The sequence below is a fragment of the Nematolebias whitei genome, chromosome 15 (genome assembly GCF_014905685.2).
Source record: "Nematolebias whitei isolate Nwh7 chromosome 15, NemWhi1, whole genome shotgun sequence".
NCBI lineage: Eukaryota > Metazoa > Chordata > Actinopteri > Cyprinodontiformes > Rivulidae > Nematolebias > Nematolebias whitei.
In genome coordinates, this window is record NC_056512.1 from 31,178,328 (window position 1) to 31,201,791 (window position 23,464).

The 23,464-nt window shown below is 41.6% G+C and overlaps 2 protein-coding genes across 3 annotated transcripts in view; one reads left to right on the plus strand and one right to left on the minus strand.

The window, feature by feature from the left end:
• The first annotated feature begins 3,113 nt into the window (after positions 1-3,113).
• gprc5ba (G protein-coupled receptor, class C, group 5, member Ba) lies at positions 3,114-8,023 on the plus strand. Of its 2 annotated transcripts, none has more exons than XM_037688983.1 (3): positions 3,114-4,140; positions 4,354-4,517; positions 6,328-8,023. In XM_037688983.1, the coding sequence occupies exons 1-3, from the start codon at positions 3,114-3,116 to the stop codon at positions 6,370-6,372; spliced, it is 1,236 nt and encodes a 411-aa protein (XP_037544911.1). In that variant the 3' UTR covers positions 6,373-8,023. The 2 variants fall into 2 exon arrangements, with proteins under 2 accessions (XP_037544911.1, XP_037544912.1); XM_037688984.1 differs by having other exon boundaries at positions 4,354-4,493.
• A 3,712-nt stretch (positions 8,024-11,735) lies between these two features.
• The window catches only part of iqck (IQ motif containing K), a 12,592-nt gene continuing 863 nt past the window's right edge, over positions 11,736-23,464 (minus strand). The window contains exons 5-8 of the mRNA XM_037688985.1: positions 23,086-23,163; positions 22,414-22,498; positions 14,643-14,754; positions 11,736-11,788 (exon numbers count right to left, since the gene is read on the minus strand). Of these exons, the coding sequence (XP_037544913.1) occupies positions 11,736-11,788; positions 14,643-14,754; positions 22,414-22,498; positions 23,086-23,163 (328 nt within the window). The remainder of the gene's footprint in view (positions 11,789-14,642; positions 14,755-22,413; positions 22,499-23,085; positions 23,164-23,464) is intronic.

The window sequence follows — 23,464 nt, forward strand, 5'->3', positions numbered from 1 at the left end:
CCAGCCTGGAGCACATCTGAATGACTGCAGTGCTGCACATTTGCCCCCCTCATGGTCACGCTCTTGTTGTGTGTGGACACTGTAAGAGATGCATGCTGCAAACTCTGTTGCCCTCCAACACACATGCATTTATAAGCGCACATAAACAAAAGCAGCTCACACGGAGCACAGAAAAGTGATTTATGGAGAACGGAGCTTTGCAGCCTTGTAAGGTGCAGACCATACAACCTCAGAATGCCAGCTGGCTTCCTGGTACTGAGGAAGATGATGTCTGGGTAACAGCATCCCTGCAGCAGAACTGGCCTGAGCTGGATCCTTCACCCTCTTACATAAGAAACCCAACGAGAATAAAGGCAAAGGGGAAGGAGGAGGAGGAAGACCCAAAATGGAAGGAAGAGGAGTGTTTTTTGGAATTCGACAGTGGGATTGAAAGGAAGGAGAAGATGTAAGTTGGGGTGCACATGTTAGATGTAGCAGAGGGATCAGGCTGGAGCTCTTGAGGAAGGGTGGCATGGAAATATATCAGAATAACAAGTTTTAAAGGAGTGACAGAGAGAGAGAGTAACTAGAAAGACAGAAGGGTGTCGAGGAGGAGACAGCGACAGCATCCTTTCTGTGCTGCGCAAAAGCAAAATGCCAGAGGCCCTCCCCGTCTTTCTCCCTTTTTAATGTCACTCAGTCTGAAAACAGTGTCATAGTGCATGCAGTGTGGGGTTTTGCATGCATGTTTGATCATGCGACCATGTGCTTGGCCTATGGCAGCGTCCAGTTCACCAGTCTGCCAAGTCACATATGAAAAGCAGCCCATGCATCTGAGAAAAGAGGGGAGGGACAGGATGGAAGAGAGTCAAAAAGTCACTAGTGTTCAGGACATGAGCGTCCAGCTTCTTGTGCACTTGACTCCACTATGGCTTTATTGGTTCTGTCATCAGAACGTACAAAGAAATACAAAACGATAAAGGAGGAGCAATTTCTTCGATTTGCTAAGCGAGTGAACTTTTCACCTTTTGTCTCCTCGGTCCTCTGCGTTCATGCTCAAATTTAACAGTGATGTGCAACCATCTTTATTAGGGATGTGAAAGAAAAAGCATCACCAAGTTGGTCAAAAAGCAGGAGTCAGAGGTAGTTCTGTGCCACTTTATCAGGTGAATGTGCAAAAAAACTGATGAGTCATCACTCTGTAGTAAGTCACGTTCAGACAGCTGCTGCAGGAATCAAGGCAGGAAATGACAGAAGGACAATCTGGAGACAGAAACATGGAGACAGGCAAAGGATTCTGCAGGGTGTAAATCTCCAACCAAGGACAAATCAAAAGCATTTAATTAATAAGGACCATTTATGCCGGGAGCAGAAATGAAAATAAAAAATAAAAGATATCTTGTACTTCAACACTAATTTTGAAGAGGTAAATTTATACTTTAAAAATCTTCTTTAATGTAACTATATTTGATGTGGATGTATTTTAAAGTTGGAAATATTGATGCAGTCTAGACAAATGTCCTGCACACACGGACTTGTCTAAATTTAGACAGAAAGGGAAGCTGTTTAACATTCAGCGGTGACGCAGCAGAGTAGTCAGGACCAGTTGCATTTTATTCTGGTGCACTGCTGCACTTTCAGCTTTATTTTGATTCTGGAAAAAGTTGCTTCTCTGCTGCTCAAAGGTCAGCCATGGAGGCTGAAGCTCGCAGAGATCTTGACCAGTAAAGTTGCAAACCAATAGCTAAAAAAAAGTGAACTCAAGAAAAGTTTGGTTTTACACCAGATACCCTTCCTGATGCTGCCTGGGCACAAACCTGCAGCCCCCCCCCCCCCCCCCAAGCTGAAACTCACTGTAAAAGGACCTAAATCTTACAAATAAAAGATGATCCGAGAGTATTTGATACTGTACAGTAAACTTGTTTATATTTCTTTTTTTCTGTTCCTACAAAAAAGATTTTCAGAGTCTGTTTTATTCTCAGTCTGACAGTTAAACCTCTATTTTACATTTAATAAGGTCCACACCAGTGAGAGCAGGATGCTGTATCTGATCCTAAAACACTCCCTTTACAGTGTCACAGTGTAACTCACTCCGACTTAATAGAGAGAACACGAAGCCCAGAATATCCAGTGTCCTTTATGTGCTATGTAAATACTCTTGGTAGGTTATTTGTGGAGGTTGTTAAATCCGCCGTGTTAAAATTATGCTGAGGCTAACGCTCCCTGTAACTAACAATTTGATGTTTAGCTTTAAGCACGAAGAGGAAGGAAAGAACTTTGTGAAAGCCGACTGTTTAAAAAAAAAAAAGATGGAGACAACTTGGAAAGAATGTCTGAAAGCTTTGTGACCTGGCAAAGGGATGTGTTTGTGTGCCTTTAAATACACATCAGCCTCCCATAAAACACGCAGCCTGTCAGGTGAGACGACAGCACTGATCGTTGCTGCAAAGCCCACAAATTAGAATAAGCTTTGTGTGTGTGTCACAGCTGTATGAATAACACTGGAAGAGAAGAATAGATTAAAACGACACTGATTTTGTGCTGGTGTGTGTTTTCTTGTCACTGAGAAACTTCAAACTTTACACACAACTATTTGTAGTGATGCTCTAGGCGCATTGTTTGTGTGTGTATCATTGTGTGTCACACCTCGTTGGAGGCCTGATAGTGAGTTGTTCTGCTCCACATCTTTCTCCACATTTTAGATTTTCTGTAAAGGTGCAGCTCTGTCAGTTCTTCGGCAGCAGACTTGCTGAATGAGACCAAAAAATCAAAAGTATGTACCTTATTTGACCTTCCACAGTGAGTAAATGAAAGGCTGCTGATTTGAGCTCTTTATAGAGTTGGGAGAGTTTGTGTGTGTGTGTGTGTGTGTGTGTGTTGTTGTTTTTAATCTATGGTTATGAGCTGCTGTTGGTGGAGCAGGATGTGCTTGGTTTCTGCGTTCAGAAAGAATTCAGTGCCTGATTGTCTGTTGTTTCACAGATAGATGATGTGGGAATGACTGACAGCTCGGCTCTGAAGCTTTCCAAACATTTATGACTCATTGTCTTTCTCTCTCCTTTTTGCCCTCCCCTTCACCATTTCTATTCTCTGTCCCTTGTTCTGCCTGTCTTCTTTCTGTTTCTCTCTCAGAGATGGCGTTTCCACCTGCCCTTCTGCTGCTCGTCACTGTTGCTCTACATGTCAGTGGTCAAAGTTTGGCGGAATTCGAGACTCTCCCGACAGGCTGCGGCTGGGGTCTCGGGCGTCCCTACACCCTCCTCTGTGACCTGGACTCCATTTGGGGTGTAGCTGTCGAATGTGTGGCTGCTGGTGGGACGTTGACTGCCATTTTACTTGCCTTAGTCCTGCTGTGCCGTTTACGGCACATCAACGAAGGCGAGAAGTGCAGTGGCGTGGGACCCATCCTCCTGCTGCTCCTGGGCATCATCGGCTTGTTCGGCCTCAGCTTTGTTTACCTGATTGAGCAGGACGAGTCTCTCTGTCTGATCCGCAGAGCCTTGTGGGGCCTCCTTTTTGCTGTCTGCTTCTCCTGCTTGCTGGTTCAGGGCGTCCGCCTGCACAGGCTGGGCCAGGAGCATCGAAGCCCCAGTGGCTGTGCGCTCATAGGCCTGGCGCTGGGTTTGAGTGCTGTGCAGGGCATCATCGCAGCCGAGTGGCTACTTCTGACCGTGTTGAGGGAGGGGAGAGCTGCCTGTCAGTACCTGCCTTTAGACTTCTCATTAGCCTGCAGCTATGTGGTGGCCTTGCTACTAGCTGCAATGATTGCTGCTTCTTTGGGCCTGTGCGGGAAGACACGTCAGTGGCGATGCAGCGCAGTCTGGCTGCTGGTGACCTGCCTGCTGTCTCTACTGCTGTGGGTGGCATGGATGGGCTTCTATCTGTACGGCAACGCCTGGCTTGGCAAGTCTCCTGAGTGGAATGACCCAGCTCTGGCAATAGCTTTGGTGGCTCAGGGCTGGCTGCTGCTGATATTTCATGCCATTCCTGAATCCCACATCTGCATGAGACCCCCACCACAACCAACCGCCCCAGACTACTTTGACACGTCCCAGAACTCAACACGGATGAGAGAGACGAGCTTTGACGAAGACATCCCTCTTTCTCACCGGCAGTTTGTGGAGAACCAGGGTTATGGCTACAACGACGAGAACACTGCAGGTACTGCAAGGTTTTAAAGAGGACAAGCGTATCATTTTTGTGGATAGCTTGAAGGAAGAATGTGTGCCAGCATGAGGAATAGACCCCCAAAGCCATAGAAGCTAGAAATAAGACAACATTTCTGCTGTGTAGGAAGTGTTTCTTCACTCAGTCGAAAAGTGAAGTGATGAGAAGATGAGTAATCTCTGTTGGCCTCTGTCCATTTCAAACCAGGCTTGAGGAGCGGTGGTGGTGGTGGTGGTGGTGGTGGTGCTGGGCAACACAACAGTAACACTGGTGCCAGGCCCAGTGCTCCCTTCCGCAGCAATGTCTACCAGCCCACAGAGATGACCATGATCCTGAACGGGGGAGCGGTGAGTACAGCCTCCCAGTCACAGGTACACGTCGCTCACACGCCGCTCTCTCATTCGATCATCCCGACGAGACTGCATGCACATTTGTGCCTTCTGAGTCACGAGTCAGTGCACAAGAATGAGGGGGAGGTGTGTGTTTGCATGTGCGTGTGTCTGTTATATATTGCTGGGCACATGCACGGGTGGGTTTGTCGCATGTGGTCAGTCATCCCACGGTGATTTGTTTTGAGATTGCAAGGGAGCCTCGCTGCAGTTAAAGAACCTTTAAATCTGATTTATCCACTGAGTAATACAACTGTCCACCGAACTGTCACACTCTTCATTTTACAGGATGAGTGTGTCTTCTGGCTGGCACAGGTCAACCTCTTTCCAACCAGTGGGCCATGAATTGAAATCTGCCACTATACAGCAAAACATCTCACACATACAAGGGAGACTGGGATCAGTTCACTGACTCAAGCTTCTCTGTTTTGCTCTCTTCAGTTGGAACTAGATTGGTAATTAAGCCAGCAAAGATGGAACAGAGACTTCTTAAGCTGCTTTGCATAAAATATTAATAGTTTGCATGAACAGCATTTATGCTGATCAAAGTGAGAGACAAGGCCTTCATTTATATCACATGCCGACAATACTCACAAGGTTTGAAGGAATAACATATACTAACCAAGAGGCAGTTCTGAACATTAATATACAAAATTGAAAGATAATGTAAAAATAAAAAGCACAAACAATAGAACAGAAACATTAACAGTGTTAAAGCAAGAGAGAGAAAACAACAAATGAGTAATCACTTTGATAAAGTTCCCATTTATTAAAACATCTTGGACTGTTACCAACTTTTTGTCTTGTATTATTATTTCATGCTTATAAATTAGGTTCTGTAGAAAAGTTATGAGCAATTATACCTTATCTGTTGTAGATAGCCTAGGTTAGTTTGGATTGGATTGAAGAGCTACTGGCTAGTCTGAGTGGGGCCAAGTCCAAAGTCCTGGTCCCACTGTCTTATATCAGCTGCAATGTCAAGAATTTTGACTGTTTTGTAAACATTTACTTCAAATTTGCTTTGCATGTTTTTTAGAACCATCTATTTTTTGCATACATGTGTATCAGCAAAAGCAAAGAGTTGTAGCATATTTCTGCTGGAAAAAGATCTGGTATTTTAAGTGACAGTGGTGTCAAGGTTTATAAAAATATATATGTGTGTACTAATATGGTTTTACCATATTAGTAAAGCCAAAGTTTAATCAGAAATAGCTTTGAATCAAACTTTTTCAGAAATGAAATCAAAGTGATGGTGAGGGAGATAAAAACCAGACGTGATGTCATTTTATGTGTTAAAATAGTGGTCGACAAATATCTACAGATAGAGGTGTATCGCTGCTGCAGTGATTAAAGTGGGGCAGAAACACAAAGAAAAGCTAACATCGATAGAAATAAAAGACAAAAACAGAAAATCCTTTTACAGCACTTTAGCTTTGGCAACAATTAAACAGCAAAGTTACACACACGGCTGAATGCAAAGTTGTCTCAAAGTGCAAAGTTCTGAGTAAACAAGCAGAAAAATCAAAGATTTGATGAATAAATAGATTTAAAAATACAATTAAATGAAGCATGGAGTAGCAGCCACATGGTTTACACTGTGTAGATATAAATGACTGAAGACTGTAATGAAAAAAATAGTAAAGAGGAAAAAATGTCATTTTAGAAAAAAGCTAATGCCATCAAAGTGAGAGGTGTAATCTGGTGTGAATGGAACCCATGTAGCTCAGTGTGTGCAAATATATGACGTCATGCAAACTGCTCATCATTTACAGCCTTTTTCTCCACCTTGCAGGTGCCCTCCGCCCCTCCTACCTACACGGGAAGGCAGCTGTGGTGAAAAGAAGATGTGCAACAGAGAATGAGGAGAATAGAATAGATGGGGGGTGACGAGGGAGGGGGTCCAGGACTGGATTGGACTTTTGGTGGCATGGATGCCTGCAGGGCCCTTTCAATCTGTGTACAGACTTTAACACTGACTCTGTGCCAATCAAGTATTGAGTGAATGTGTGAGACTGGGACAAAGCAGGACATGGAGGACAGAGCTGAAACTTTTCCTGCTCACAAACGCACCACAAAAGAGGTGGAAAAACTTGAAGCGTGTCCAGCAAGAAGTAAAATAGAACAACTGCTGACTTGGGTCTGAAATGATCAACATGCAGTATCATTTTTATACAATTTGCTCCAGCATCGTAGGCATACTTGAAAACTGTGAAATCTACCGCTTCATCCGGATTTAGCTCTCATCCTGTCAGGAAGGATGTGTTTTGTGCTGCTCCTTACAATGCTGGTGCTCAAGTGGAAACGTTTGGCTCTGTCCTCCATCCATCCACACCGGGCATGTAAACAGAGCACACATGTAAAACTCGAGCACAGCCCTCTTCATGACTATCCAGCCTCTGTCGGTGTCTATGTACAGAATATAAAAGAAACGTGTGTTCTCAGTCAAACTCTTGTCATCCAGGTTGCCCACACTGGTGTTTTTTCCTCCATTTCTTTGTTTCTGCCACTGCTCTGTCTGTGATTTTAACGCCTCACACTCTTCACCTTGTGTCATCCTCCAACCTACATGGACACATTGAAAAATACAAACTGTGAAGCCTGAACCGGGGAGGAAGTTCCCGTGTTTGCAGGCACAACAAATGCAGTCCTGCACCTGCACGGAGGGATCACATGCTGCTAACCGAACTGCACGCTGGAGCAGAGCGTGATACGACTGGAGGAAGAGGCCGTCAGTCATCAGCAGGGGCGGCGCAGCGATGGGAATCTAGGTCAGCCCGCCGTGCTCGCCACTGGCAGATCGAAGGAGCCAGGACTGTCACGTTAGATCAGCAGGAAGCAGAGCGAGCAAGTAAAACGAAAAACAAGCATCTCGCTCTTAGTTCTGTGTTTGTAAGTGTTGTGATTTTTATGAGCGTTGGCGGAGAAATTCAAAGTCCAAGTTGTTGTTTTTTTTCTTTAATGCTAAATTTTCACACAACTCTCCGGTGAGCTGTAACAAGAAGAACACTAGCGTGGGTAGTCACACTGTGAGTGACAGGATATAAATCTAGAGCTGTGGCTGCTGTGTGGAGATAAGTCTGGAGCCTCGGAAAGATCAGATCTACAACTGTGGAGAAGAAAGAGGAAGATCAAATAAAAGAGGAGGAGAGGGAAGGTGGGGAGGGGGTCTGACAGGTGTCTAGATCTTCACTCAGCTCCTTATATAAAATGAAAATGGCTCCCTGGCCTGCCGTTGTGCATGAAGTCGTAGCTACTGTTAGTGGTTGTCTTCTTTATCTCATGGAGAAACTCTCGTCCTCCTCCCCACCTCCCTCCTGCCTCTCTGTGGTCAGTCACTGTGCCAATAAGGACTCCTTCTTCCACTGGAGTCTATTTTACACACATTTACTTCATTGTCTCACCAGCTATCACCAGAGGAACTGTGTATATAAAGTACTGCTGAAAGGCTTTGCTTGCTTGTTTCCCTTTTTTTAAGTTGTAGGCAGAGTTCGGGCATCATATTTTATTTTATTTTATTCTTCTATTGCTTTATGTTCACACTCTGCCTTTTGTTCCATATGCTTTATTTTACTTTTGCTCGTGTCTTTATTTTTATAACCAGTTTGGTTTTTTTTTTGGGAAGGTTTTGCCAGAACTAGATATGCTTCTACTTTGTTTTAATGTTGATGGAATTGATGCGAGTTTAAATAGATTTATCCTAATTTTACCCTCAGTTCTCAGAAGACAGCGGAGGGAACAAACACGTGGATTTTATGAGTTTTCATAAAAATGACAATAGCTGTGAATAACTTTGGCACTTCATGCAGTAAACAAAGACCAGTTTGTAATAAAGGGTAACAATAAAGAGCAGAATATGGTGGGTTACAGTAAATTAAATCTTACCAACAGCCGGTCAAGTGGCCCCTGAACTTACATCAGCCTTTAACGAAGAAAAGAACAGGAATCGACTTGTAAATGCTGCTGTATGTTTATGTCTAAAAAAGGACTGCTACTTGCGAGCCAGCTGCAAACCCAAACACAACTTGCCCACTTCAAGCTGCGTTTGGGCCAAATCTGGCCAGAACCAGATCCATGCAAGAAGAACTGTCCTCAGGGTTTATGTGGTCAGCTGTAAGTTCCAGTACTCAGAGTTCAGGGTGGACATTTGAATTCTTGTGACATTTTCACTTAATGTGGCGTACAAAGAAAAAAGAAAAACAACACGATGTGACTTTGTAGATTTTGCACTTGTCGACTACCTATCTGTGCATGCTTATCACCATTTCTACTTATAAGATCTTTCTCAGACGTACTTTTGGATACTAGCTCTACTTATGTGACAAAAATCATTTCAGTGTATTATCAAATGACACATTTAATGTCTGTGCTTTCAAAAAAAACAAATGTGAGCTGCTTGTCGTGAAGTTAAGAGATAGAAATCAGGGGTTGGTCCAAGATAGTTTGATTCCCCACAAAAGGAAACTACTTCTCATCTACAGTGGACCTAATGATAATTTACTCTGTCTGGGTGTGAAAACTTGAGGGTACAAAAAACGACAACAAAAAAACGAGAATCTTCCTACTGATATCGTCCTGTGTGAAAAACCAAGAAGACTGTGGTGAAATTTGCACAAAACTTCTATGTTAGGTTTGTTGTCTCCGGTTAGCCCATCCTTTCTGGGCTCGACACGTCATGCCTGTCCTCTCCTGATTCGTCTTTCCTTCAGACGGGTCCAGGAGGGTCAGCTTACAGGGGTAATATTGGTTTTCACAGCTATGACTGTGCAGTGATGCAGCATGCATATGTATAGAAACCTAATTCCTTAACTAGAAAAAGATATAAAAATAAAAAACAGCTAATTCTGTTGTTTCTGTAACCAGTTCAGGAAAAAAAAAGTTCAATAAAAGTGTCATGTTTGTAATGAACTTTTAATGAATCTGGTGTTTTATTCTGAAACTTAGTCTTTTCTTTTAATTCTTAAATAAAGACACTGATTCAGGTGGTGTGTCCAGGTGGTGGTGGTGGGGGGTTACCTGCCAACAGGTTAGAACATCATGCATCAAAGGCATTACTTGGAACAGTGCAAGCTGTGTTGGACAACCTTATTACTGTTTCTCTTTACAATTTATACTTTTGTTGGATGTAACTGGGACCCTGTGTAAACAGTTTTGTTCCATCACATGTACCACATGTGGTGCGAATGACAAATAAAGAAACTGACTTTGATCATCCCATCCACATGTGTCAAACTCAAAGCCTGGGGGCCAAATGTGGCCCTTGTTAACATCTTATCTGGCCCCCAAGATGATATGTTAAATGTAAAATGCTTTTTCACTTGAATTTTTTTCAGTATTCTTTGATTATGATGCCAAAAGTGCAACCCCGAACGTCAAATGAGACCAAACTCTTTTTTGAGGAACCTGCAACCAAGAAAAGATGTTAGGTATTTAACCTGAGTTATTGCAGATTCTGAAACTGGCCCTTAGTTTGAAAAAGGTTTTAATTTTGGCCCCCTTTTGTAAGTTAGTTTGACACCCCTGTGTCGGAATTTTACGACTCAGCCCATCAGCCATGTAAACAGGTAAAATCTATCAACCTAGTGTCTTTTTGTTGGTAATTTTTGTTGCTTTCAATTTCCAAGCCAACAAAAAAAAAGTGTCTGCTCTTGCGGCTGTGAGTTCAGCAATTAGTGCTAAATGATCTTGGAGCAAAAAAATCTCCACAACCACTGCAGAGTCATTTGATGCAGAACTCAACAACCTATAGGGGTTAAAAAAATACCCTCCATATTGTTTTTATCCAACAGTGTGGTGCTAATATTTACAATATTTAGAGCTAAATGAAAGATGTGCTTGAGTTTTGATCTCGAACTCAAAGCTTTCTATGTGTGAGCACAGTCGTAATCTACAACCAGGAGTGGAAACTACCAGCTGCTTTCACTGTGACAGCCTGGTGCCACCTCCTCTCTGGGGCTGTGTGATCTGGTTTCAGTTGAGCCCAGTGTTGCCTGACTCTGGAGCTAGCACCAATATCACATGTACCTACTGTAAAAAGAGCTGTTTAATCATCTTACTCAACAGCAGCTGTCTGCCAGGTATCCACATACCGGAGATACATTTTGACCTCTCAAACACCTCACAGTAAGACATCAGAGAAGGGGAGGGTCAATAAATCCTTCCATCATTAAACTGCAGATCATTGTCTCTGGTATACGCTTCGTTTCTGGAGGGATGGAAGTATGCCAGAAGTGCACTTGCCTAATTTATTTGTTATAAACAGTTATAATTTGGACAGTATGAGTATGGCGTGAAGGAGATCAAAGAAGTGCACAGTCTGTTAAGAAACATTGGGGCTTTTTAATGTTTCACAAATTAATTTTTTATAAACTTTCCACAGTCAATTTGTGACAAATGAGAAGATATTTGATCCCCAGCATGTGCAGAAGGCAGAGAGCTAAACGTGTCCTAATTCAGCCAGCACCCAGTCCTGCTGTCATGTGAGACTGTACAATAATAAATCATGCCAACACATTTACACAATATTAGATAAAAGACTGAAGAAATTTGTGCACATTTTGGACAATATTTTATGACAAATAAGGCTTCAAGGCACAAATCAAGCCACATTATTTGATACCGTGAAGTCGTTCTACAGGCTCTTTGCACCCATATCCTCTTTTGTGATTTGTACTGTTAGAGAAAAATAAAATAAATAAAAAAAACCCAAAGAAATATGGTCATCTGTTGAGTTACACACTGGAAGTGCCAAGAAAAAAAATATAAAGTCTGTTGCAGCAGGTGTCCCCGCCTGACAGCCTTATGGGAGAGAAGCTATACGGTGTTCAGTAAGACTCGTGAAGGGAAGTGATCAATCAAAGAAGGAACAGGAGCAATAAAATGATTAGACACAAATCTCAGATCGTAAATTCATGCTTGGCCACGCTCAGCTGCTGATAGGACCTTGTCTTTGGCTTGCATGACTGATCACTTTGGTCAGTTTGTCACCGGAGCAACATTTTATTATAGGCTTAAAACAGAGCAACCCTGAACATGGAGCAAATGACAGTGAACTGTTAGCTTAGCTCGAGTGTTTAGAGCTGAGTCAGGCTGCTTCACATACAGCCAGGGAATTACTCAGTAGTGTGAAGGATGCTTCCTTCCCATTGCACAGGTGGTGGTAGTGGTGGTAGTGGTGAGGGGTGTTTAAGTCACTCACAAGCCTCAGGGGTCATCTGGGTGGTGACGTTCTGGAAGATGTTCCACACTCAAAGCCACTAAAAACACAAAAAAAGGCATTTGATTTGGCATGTTGGTTGTTTTTTTTTTTTAGGGAAATTGAAACTTAAAGATTAACCAGTATACAAAAATATCCAAACACATATTAAAAATAGGTTTTGTGTTTATGAATCTTGCCGTTTTGTAGCATTCCATTTTCCTAAAGTGATTGGATCCTGTTGTCAGACAAATACTGAAATGTTCCCATAAATTCTCTGCTGGGACCAAATTATTTAAAAAATAATTTGTTTAAAAAACAATGACATACATTAAAAGGGAGTTTTATGTATAAAATGTCCATACATTATTCACAAAATAATAAAAAATACATGTTTCTTACGCATTGCTTTAATTAAATATGAGAATTAAGAGATTTAAAATTCATTGTGCTCCGTTTTAATTCACTTTCCTTGTAACGCAAATGTGTTTGGAAATGACACATCCTTGGTGCCACACCATACTTATGACAATAACTGAATGTGAAAAAAGTTGTTGCAATTGTTTTAATTACAGAGTAATTAAAAGTAAATAAGACGTTTCTTGATGCATGCTCAATAATCCAGGTAGAAAAATCCAAAAAAGTTCAATCTAAGTTCTAAGATTGAACTTTTTTGGATAAATAAGACATTATAGTAATGTAATGAACTTATTTTCAGGACTGACTTCATGCTTGAAAACTACTTTAAGGTTTGCACCGACGGTAAACACTGGAAGATCCATGATCTGCTGACGGCAGCACCTGTTCACTGACCTGTCACCATTTGACTTTTCACAGTCGCTCTTTGCTCTATTGTACATTTTCTTCTCCATATCTGAATAATTCTCATGTCAGCCTCTGAAATGGCAGAGGAGGTGTTGCAGGCCGGTCTCTTCAGGTCAAAGATGAGTGCAGCTGTCGCTGGATCAACTTAAATAGGTTGTTTACAGACGGACGGGTGGTTAGGAAGACTTCCCTAAATAATTTTGCTCTCTCTCTCTCTACTTCTGTCCTTGTGCTAAACATGATTTATCTTTCTGTCCGTGCTTGTTTTATTACACCTCAAAACTTTAACACCTCCCTTCCTCTTCTCCTGCTTACTTCAACACTGTTATTTGTTTTCCATTTTAGATTTTATTAAAAGGTCAAAAATGGTTTCCATTCATGCTGGGAGTCTGAGCAAGACCCTCGTGCACTAACATAGTGTGTTACAGATGCACACGCACCCCTCTAGGCCCCCCGCTATTATGTCAGGTCAGCGCAGCGAGGCTGTGGCACCACAGCAGAAGAATGCCTGTAGTCCTGCCATGGCTGCAGCGAGCGCTTTTGTTGTGTGGAATGTGTTAGTGTGGGAACAACCTGCGTTTATGGTCGTGTTGGTCACTGTCTATGGGAGACACTAACACAAATATGATCATTTGTGTTAGTGGTGACAATAAAACAGCAATACCATATAGGCTCAAGTGCACCTCGATGGAAGAAAAGGCAGTTTTCCATTTTCAGGAGGAGCAGAAAACCACAACAATACTGTGGAGTTGGATATATTTTAGTACTTTGTTGTCATTTGGGTTCATCTGGTCACTTGAAAGGTATATTTGTAACGTGTTGTAATAAAGTTTGGTGGGAAAAAAATCCATCAAGTGCTTAATTCTTCGTTAGTGTGCTTTAATTATAAGAATGTATTTAGCGCTGAGGGATGCAGAAACAAGCTTGTGTGCAATCCTCCACCAAACTGCACATGGGTTCAACCCAGTGATGTCATGCAAGTCAAACTGGTTCAAAGGTTGGCTTGAACTAAAAGAACAATCACAGTAGAGTTCTCTATAAATCCATGCTTTTATCATTTGTTTAGAGGCACTGCTTGTGGCAACATTTCCAACAAGCTGGCAGTAACCATGCCCTCCAAAGCCAGTCCATTATTTTTACCATCTGGTTGTAATTTGTAACAAAGAAGTTCTTTGTCCACTCTGACTTTTGTCTTTTCTGTAGTCTGATCTCAACTCTCTCATTAAACTCATCACAAAGTGTGAACACCTTTAGTGCCGTTTAAGTTTTGGGTACTTTTAAGTTTGTGTTTTGAGGTATAAATCATTGAACTTTAAGCCAAGAGACTTTAAACTAGACCTAATTACTTAGGATATATAATAAGTCCTCTATGTTTGTGATTTTAAAGATCTTACTAAGCTTCTTTGAGGATTTACAAACATTGTCCAACACATTTTATTTGGTAATTTTTATTCTAGTAGGAGCTAATTTGGAATCCCTTGGACCAATTTGTGCTCGGGTGCATTCCCAGGGACAAAGTTTAGTCGCTACCCTTGAGCCCTGATGCCAGTCGGTCACATTGGACACGGGTGTGCATTCTCAGCTGCTGCGCTCCGTCCTTCATGTGTGCAAAACACACACATCATCTTATGTTTCTCTCTGCTTCTTCACTCTTATAACTCATCTCTTTCTACTTGTGCACTCCCTGCCCCCACCACTGCCATCTCCCTCACACAAACACAGCCTGAGCCCTGCAGAGATACTTTCTCTTTTTCATTCGGAGTCTGTTTTTATCTCTGCAACTCGTTCTCCCCGTGTGATGCTGCTGCCAGAATCCTCCTCGCTCACCTCAAACATCAAAGCAGTGTTAGGATGAATACTGTACCTCCGCAGCAGTTTAGGTTTGTGACACGATACTGACACAACATTATAGAAGGATGTCTTTGCTTGACTAGGAATGGGTTGAAATCTATGCATTTTTTGGTGATAGTGTAAACATTAATGTATATATGTTGCTGGTTGTTGGCTGCAGGAAAAAAAATCTGTGGTATTATATCACCTGTAAGCCTTGCGTTCAATACCAACGTGTGTGAATCTGTGCACGTGATCACCTCGACGCTCTTGTTGCGCCCAGAATTGTGCAACGGTTTTGGTGATGTCACGGTTCTCCCTCTGCTCCTTCTGCCATCGACGCAGCTCCTGCACATCTGGCCGTGCTCTGATCTATAACAGCACCAGCACACATGCAAAGACAGCACACGCATGGATTCAATTAAACACACATCACTCAAAATGTGATCAGACCACAAGCTACTCTGCACCTATAAGCTCACTCAAAATGTGATCAGACCACAAGCTACTCTGCACCTATAAGCTGATAATGTTTCAAGAATATTTTGCATGTTTTATAAAACAAAATGCCCATAGGAGACACTAAATCTACTCACAAGTTCATTTTAAATATATCAGGTTGACAGTACTTGTATTTTCTAACATATTGTAATACATCACAGCATGTCCTGGGTTTCCCCCGGGGTCTCCTCCCAGTCAAACACACCTAAAGCACCTCCCTAGGGAGGCGCTCAGGGAGAATCCTTGCCAAATGCCTGAACCACCTCAAATGGCTTCTCTTGATGTGGAGGAGCAGCGGTTCTACCTCGAGTCTCTCCCAGATAACTGAACTTGTCACCCTACCTCTAAGGGAGAGTCCAGCTACCCTGCAGAGGAAACTCATTTCAACCACCTGTATTTGCGATCTCATTCTTTCGGACACTACCCAGAGCTCGTGACCATAGGTGAGACTAGGAACAGAGCGAGCGGTAAACAGAGAGCTTTGTCTTATAACTCAGCTTCCTCTTCACCACAATGGACCGGCACAGAGTACGCAGTACTGCAGATGCTGCACCAAGCCGTCTGTCAATCTCAAGCTCCATTCTTGTTTCACCCGTGAACAAAACCCCGAGACACTTGAGATACTTGAATTCCTCCACTTGAGACAGAACCTCACCCTCAACCTGAAGAGAACAATCCACCCTTTTCCAACTGAGGACCATGGCCTCAGATTTGGAGGTGCTGATTCTCATCCCAGCCGCTTCACACTCGGCTGCGAACCGAGAGCTGAAGATCACGGCACAATGACGACAACAGGACCACATCATCTACAAACAGCAGAGATGGGATCCTGAGACCACCGAACTGGAAACCCTCCGCCCACTGGCTGCACTGAGAAATTCTGTCCATAAAAGTTACGAAAGAATTGGTGACAAAGAGGAGCCCTGGAGGAGTCCAACTCCCACCCTGAAGGGGTCCAACTTACTACAAGCAATGCAAACCAAACTCTCTCACTGCTTGTATAGGGACCGAACAGCCCGTAACAACAAGCCCCCAGTGGAGTTACAAACACCCATCCAATTTTATGTAGCCATGTAATGCAACAGTGACATCATTGCAGAGGTTTGTAAAACAATATTTGCTTGAATCGTTGCGAGTCATTGGCAGAAACCTACTTTAATCTTAGCCCTGCTCACATTAGCTGTTAGCTCATTTATCTGGACAGAAATAAACTTTATTTATCACAACCCATGTTGTTTAAAAGAACGATTCAATTCAATTCAGTTTATTACTATTGCGCCAATTCACAGCAGGAGTCATCTCAGGGCATTGAACAGAAACATTCATAAACATAAATAATAAGTTAACATTATGTATCTGAGGAGCAGACAGCTTTGAGTTTAACTCTATCGCAAAACTCTCATCTTGAGTGAGCATGAAGGCGACAGTGGAAAGAAAAAACTCCCTCATGAGGAAGAAACTTTTAGCAGAACAGGCTCAGGACAAGCGGCCACTGCTTCGACCAGGCGGTTACTATCGACAGCGGTACGATATTATAATCTTTGTAAAAGCTTTTACTGAAATACACCTAAAAACATTTAACTGTTCCTTTTAGTTTTTCCTCGTCAATCAGAATTAAATGTTTGCAAATTAATGCATTTGTAAGCTAAAGCCTACTTTTATATGTAACCACAATTTTTACTGTTATGACTTGAATAAAATTATATGAAACAAAGTTACTTCAAATGAGGTTCGAAATTTAGTGGTCATAATTGTTAATTGAAATTGTTTACATAAAATGTTCATGTGCATAAATAAAAATACGTAGTTTTCAAATCACTGGTATGCATGTTTTATTACCTGTAGGTATAAAAATGTGACTTAGTGCTTCCTACTTAAAAAAAGCATTTTTAATCATTTTATTTTTTCTTATTCGTATTTGAATGGTATGTGCACTTCTAAACTTGACCTATATAAAGTCTGCACATATAAAAGCTTATATTCATGACTAAATCTTTTGGTTTACCAGGCATCTTTATGAGTCATGTTCAAATACATGACTGTGTGTTTGTGTGTCTGCCTTGTGGGTGGCTCAGTCAAGGAAGTTTTTTAGTATACTCATGTACTCTGACTGTCAGTAAGCTGTCTTTTGAGTTGTCTCCATGCATGTTGTAGTTGACTCATGCTTTTTCTGTTCTTGGAGGAAAGCCCTGCAGTCATTGTGTGTGGGCTGCTGGCTTTACTGACAGATTACTGAACATGTTTGTGATTTAACATGAAAAGAAAACATCCCCGAAGAGCTGCTTCCTCTTCTTCACACCATCTATCTTTTCTTTCTTCCTTTCAGTCTGAGAGGCTTTTTTCTTTCTCTCTCCTCTCCATCAGTTTCTGAGTGTTTCGTAACAACACCTCAGTCCCTCCTGAGATTCTCCAACACATCAATGCTTCATCCCTCTCCACCCTCCTCTCCTCTCACACATCTTGCTTCTCTCCTGCTCCACTGGACCTCAACATCTTCCAAAAAGTCTGGCTGTGTGGCAACAATGGTGTTTCTATTAAGGAGTATAAAAGTAAGTGTTATATAAGGGTAAAACCCAGTGAGCTCCAGTAGTTAAATCTCTGGGTGTCACGGTGCAGCAACAGACTCGTTTCTGATAGGACAAGCCATAGAAATGGAAATGAGGGGTGAGGGTCAGCACAAGAAGGGGGTTGGAGTCTGTTGTGTTTGCTCGCCATCGCTTGTTTGCTCTGTTTTTTGTCTTTGTGCCACTCAGTGCTGATTTTCATCGGTTTCCTCCATAAATCTTAGACTTATTATTCTGTCCCTGCTGCCGTGAGCTGCTTCTAAAATACATGAAAGCCGACTGCTTAAAGACGAGTCACAGACTTTTGTGTTTGCATGACTGCATGTTTTTTACATCCAGTCTGTGCAATAGTACTGTGGAATATTTCTTTGAACACCAATACCGTTTTTTTTTTTCTTTCTGCACATCTCGTGCACTCTAGTTCTGCATACTTTGTGTTACTTTTATAGCCATGCATACATAAAAACATTCAGCTCATTCAAGAGATAAGTGCGATGACTTTTGTAACTTTCATAGGCTACTTCTCAAAACATTTAACTTTCTTTTTAATCCCCACATTGACATTTTTTCAGTTCTTTCTACAACAGTTTTTCTCTTTGAAACCTGCTTCAGTATTTGGACTCTATTTTGGTTTTTATAGTTTTTATCAACAGTTCTGCTACTTTTAGCTTCTAACTAGCTTATTATTTGGTACTTTGATTTGATCTAGCTTTTTGATTTGTAGCTGTTTGTTTATGGCTGTTTGTGAACACAGTATGTTACTGTTTTTATCACTCATGTCACTGCACACGTGGCAGAGTCCGTGTTACAACATGTGAGTCACTGGCCTCATGTTATGAACAATGTAAAAAAAGAAAACATTAAAGTGATTAGAAAATTTGATGGGACACTTCAAGGCCACACTTGTCCAAATGCATAAGCAAAGAAGAATACAAACATCCGACAATAAGCACACGCTAACACCAAACAGCAGGATAAAAGAGGGCCACCATTTTACATCCTAGCGACATCTTCTCTCTGCTGCACAAGATGAACCCCTACACAAACCACACACCCACAAGTTGCATAATTGCAGCGACACAAATTGCAGACGCTCGTTCTCACACACAGAACGCAGCCTTTTAAGCGTCTCTTTCAGTGCACAGCTTCACGTTCTGCAGCAGCACAAAGGCCTCTGTTCGTCTGCGGGAACATCAACACTGACAGACACGCACACAGGCTGATCCATCTTCCCTTCTCACTCCATCCCCCCATCCATCCATCATCTTTGTGTTGACCCATGTTTCCATCACAGCTTAAGCAGCCCAGTGACCTGTGATCTGATACAAGCCCCTGCAAACTGCACAACCGTGCTTTTTAAAAACACGAGCAGGTAATCACATTTTTACACACATTAAAGATAAACATCTCAGTCTGGGAGAACTGAGTGGATGTGACGGATAAAATTTGAGGACCAAGCAGAAAACGTGAAAACAAAATGTCGTGAGTGTTTGCAGCATTTTTTCTGCATGAGTGTCACTGCACGAGGTCGGTCAACTGACTTAACACTGAACCACAGCTCTAACTATTCATCCATCTTTGCCCTGAGATCATTCAGCCAGAATCACAGACCTACTTCTGCTATTGACTCTGCACTAAATAAATGTGTGTGTGTGTGTGTGTGTGTGTTAATAAGACAATCAGCTCTATTATCTGACCATCCTAAATGGAGTACTACTCAGTAAGAACAGTGCTCCGTTTCTTAACAACATGGAAAATAAAGTTATGTGCACGCTCACAACATTGTGAGATGTCAACCTCACTGACAATCTGTAAATTGGACTGAACTGTAGTCCTTGTTGTGCTTTTTAAGGTTAGTTGGCTGTGGTGTCCATGTTGAACTGGGTTAGCTCCAGAAGTTAATCAGCTGTAGATTTACAGCCAGTGATCATTCCCTGGAAGTTTTATTAACATCCAGTCAGTGGTTCATGAGATTTTTTGCTAACAGACCGTCGGCAAAATTTAAAACCAAATTTTGTAGCAATTTGTTATCACTTAATAGTTTTAATAGGGGTGACCTTTAGCTGCTACCACACCAAAACTTAGCTCAACATCTGTAAAAGTGACAGAGTTAGAGACATCTTGTGTTTTTGACGGTCAGTTGGCTGGAGCAGCCATCTTGGTTGACAATGTACATCCAGTGATTACTAACACTAACACTTGGATTTAATACACTTTGAGCTGTTTTAAACTACATATCAGAATCCTAAACATACAAAACTTTAAACTGTTAATGTGAAAGCCCAGTTAGACCAATAAGCAGCTGTTTGGCTCACAGCTGGACAACGACATTTGGTTGAGAGCACGGATGTGAAAGTGATTATCAAACAATTAATTTACACAAGCATCCCCTGCAACATTAACAACAGTACTGTTACAGCAGTGGTGCCGCTCAATGCTCAGTGTGTAGTAAAACTTTATAGCAACGTTTCCATTAACTGGACTTTCAGTAATAGTTGCAACACCAACACAGCAATCCAACGTGCCGCTCACAATATTCACACAAAAACAGCACAAAAGCACATTTCAAAAACAGATACAACTGTGAGAAAATAACAGAAGCCCTCATGATTATTTGCAAAGTGCACCAAAGTATAACATCAATGTTTATGCACTCATTTTAAAGGTCAATCCACCGAGATGTTGACGTAAATGTTGACTGCAGGTTTAACAGTGTTGCTTTAGCTTCAACGCTCTTCCACGCATTCCAATTAAGAAATAGATACGTGAGGGGCTTTGTTTGTTTGTTTGTTTGTTTTGAGTAACGATGTGTCACATCAGCTCAGGGATCAAATTCAACCAACACAACTACCAAGAGCCCACTCTGATTAGATTGACGTGATTACTTTTATTGTAAAAATGTTCAACCACAGTGTGTGTGTGTGTGTGTGTGTGTAGACATGGATGAATGGATTAGAAACTGCTGAGGAACACACTGTAAAGAAGATTATGCAATATGTTTCGATCTCTTGTATGAAAGCAAAAGAAGAGACGTTGCTCTCTCAGTTTGTGTCTGTGTGTTCGTTCTCCACCGCTGCTCTCCTTCAGCCCTCTGTGTTGTGACGAAAGAGATTAATAATGGAGGGATAACATTCCTCTCTACCAAAATACTCTCCATCCCGATTCCTGGGCCTGTGTTTCTTATAGAACACACATCCTCACACACACACTGCAGTCAGGGAGTCAGCGCTGCGTCAGGCAGTTTATGTAACAGCCAAGAGTGTAATTTTGGATCATTTATAGGGGGCATATTAGGGGGAGAAGAGCACAGATAGATATTTTGCTGATCATTTATTATAGAGTCAAATCCCATCATCCTATTATAATCTAAAGTCTAAAAATATTTGTTTGTTCTTCTGTATCCCACTAAGTCAGATACAAGTGACATAAACTTGTGTTTGTTCTTTTAGACATGGGATCTGTGACATTTTCGATTTGATATTTGGAGACTTGTGTGAATTTATTGGGTGTTGCAGAGCCCGGTGAAAGTTTTGCTGCGTTCTCGTTGCTTCGCAGTTGTTGACTTTGTGCAGACGTCCTCGTCTCTGCTCTGCAGCTCGTTGTGCTGCCAACTGCTGTTTTGTCTCGAATCAAGGTAACAGCAGTCGTGACATACAGCAGCAGCCTGTCAGGACTTTGCAAACCCAAAAATATCCATCCGGCGCTTCTTAAATAAGTCATGAACCCGTGTCTGCCACAAGTCAGTCTTTAACTTTCGCTGATAATTGCACTTCGTTTTAAAACCCTTGATCTGTGTCTGTTCTCAGCAACTGAAAATCCTGACAAAGATGAATTTCCTTCCATGCCAGTCTAAATCCTAATCTGACACTACTTTGCTTTGTCAGCTTGCTTCTTTTCTCCCTTTTGTCATCTATCTGAGAATGTTCCAAATATAGCTTCATCCCTCCTTTTAATCCTTCCGCTTGTGCTCTCCTGACGGTATGCATCTTTTTAGTTGTTTCTCTCCACCTCTAAAATCCTTCAGGGAGCCGGTCTGCAGTGCCATCAGCAGCCTTTTTTGAACCCTCTCTAAATTCAGAATAAACTGAATAAGGAGTGAAAAGCAGCTGCCTCACTGCTGCCACCACATAGACAAGAGAACTGTAGGACGGTGCACAGTCAAATTAAGATACTGTTGCCCCCTGCTGGTGTGTAATTAATTCAAACCTGCACACACCCACAAAGTCAGCAGCGTGTTTTCTGATCACTTAGATCTAAACACATTGTACATGACAATGCAGCTGTCATTTCTTTATCCCTCCAAGGGTTCTGCAGAAATCTGAAGTTTATTTCTACCACAAAAAACAAACAAATGAGTCTTTGTTGAGGCAAACAGCACGACCCCTGCTTGTCCTCACACTACATAAGGTTGTGTTTATCATTGTGCGAGTGAGGCAAAATGCTGCTGTTTGCTTCTGGCTGCGTCTGTGCACAACTATTTATATCCCAGTGTCACAGCACCCACACAGGAAGGAATTAAAGGTAGGCATGAAGGATGACATAATCAAGCTGCTCAATGAAACTGCAGCACGTGTGCAAGAGGGGCTTTTCAGTGATCTGGTGCTATAAGACAAGAACATACATGCAGGTGTGTGTGACCTAACAGCACACACACATTCAGACACACTCAGCATGCCTCGGTGTCTGAATGTGTACCTCTAGTTCTTTTCAAATTTGCTAAATTATCAAGTGACTGTCACATAATGAAACACTTCTTATAATTCTGAAAAATTGCTTTTTAAATATTTGTAATACTTTTAAATATTTGTTACACTTTGTAATACTGTGCAAGACACAGTCTTGAACCGGCAAATAAATTCCCCCTGACACTCTTTCCATCCTTCCCAGCCATAGTCTTCTGTAAGTTTTTTTTTTAAATTGTTTTATTACAAGAACACTTGTAATTATCATTGTTGTGTACCGGTACCTTGTATCCCCTCCAGAAAGCCTGGATGAGCAGAGCAGCCTCCTGCTCCTTCAGCCGCAGAAACAAAGGGATGGGAGGCCTGGGGCTGGACAACAGAAGATATTAGACAATATCATCTTAAATGTGTTTATGATTTCTTGACAAATACAATTTTAAGCACTGCACAGAAACATTTACATGATATCTACATGTGTATATAGTGAAAACTGAAAACATTTGCATTCTTTAATGCAACATTTTTTTCTTCCCACAGCATACGAAATACCAATTATTTTTAACACAAGTTAAAAGCTGCTGTTTGGCGTATTGTTTCTATGCTACTAGTGCTTAGTGTGTTTTTAGTTAACGTTTTTCTTTGTTCATATCTTAGATCTTATTACTGTTTTTCTTTTACATTTTAATACTTTTGTTGGATGCAACTGTGTATACAATTTAATTCCACCACATGTACCACAATAAAGAACTTTGAACCTTTAAAAGTACTGATTTCAACATAATTATAGTGAAAAATTCCATGTTTTATATTTTCTCTGAGTATATTTTTTATTTTAATACAATTTATGTGTTTTAATAAACTAAAATAACACAAATGGTGTCAGTGTCCAGAGAGTTAAGTTGTTCCAATATAAAAATGGTAGTGAGTATGTGTGTGTGTGAGAGAGAGACACTCACTGGATGCTCAGCCAGGCCTTAACAAAGGGAATCTCATGAAAGTTCACTGGATCCTGTCCCTGCCTGCAGGGGCTATGACTAAAGAGAAAAGAAAATTCAATTCAATTCAATTCACTTTATTTATTTAGCACCAAATCACAACAAAGTTGTCTCAGGGCACTTTACAGAAACATTCACATACATAAAAGCCAATTAATAAAGTTCTCTATCTAAGAAAAATGAGATGCATTGTTTTTCACATGCGAACTGGATGACATTTGAACAAAATGACTTGATGCAGTGTGTATTATAGGTACGTGTGTGTGTGTGTGTGTGTGTGTGTGTGTGTGTGTGTGTGTGTGTGTGTGTGTGTGTGTGTGTGTGTGTGTGTGTGTGTGTG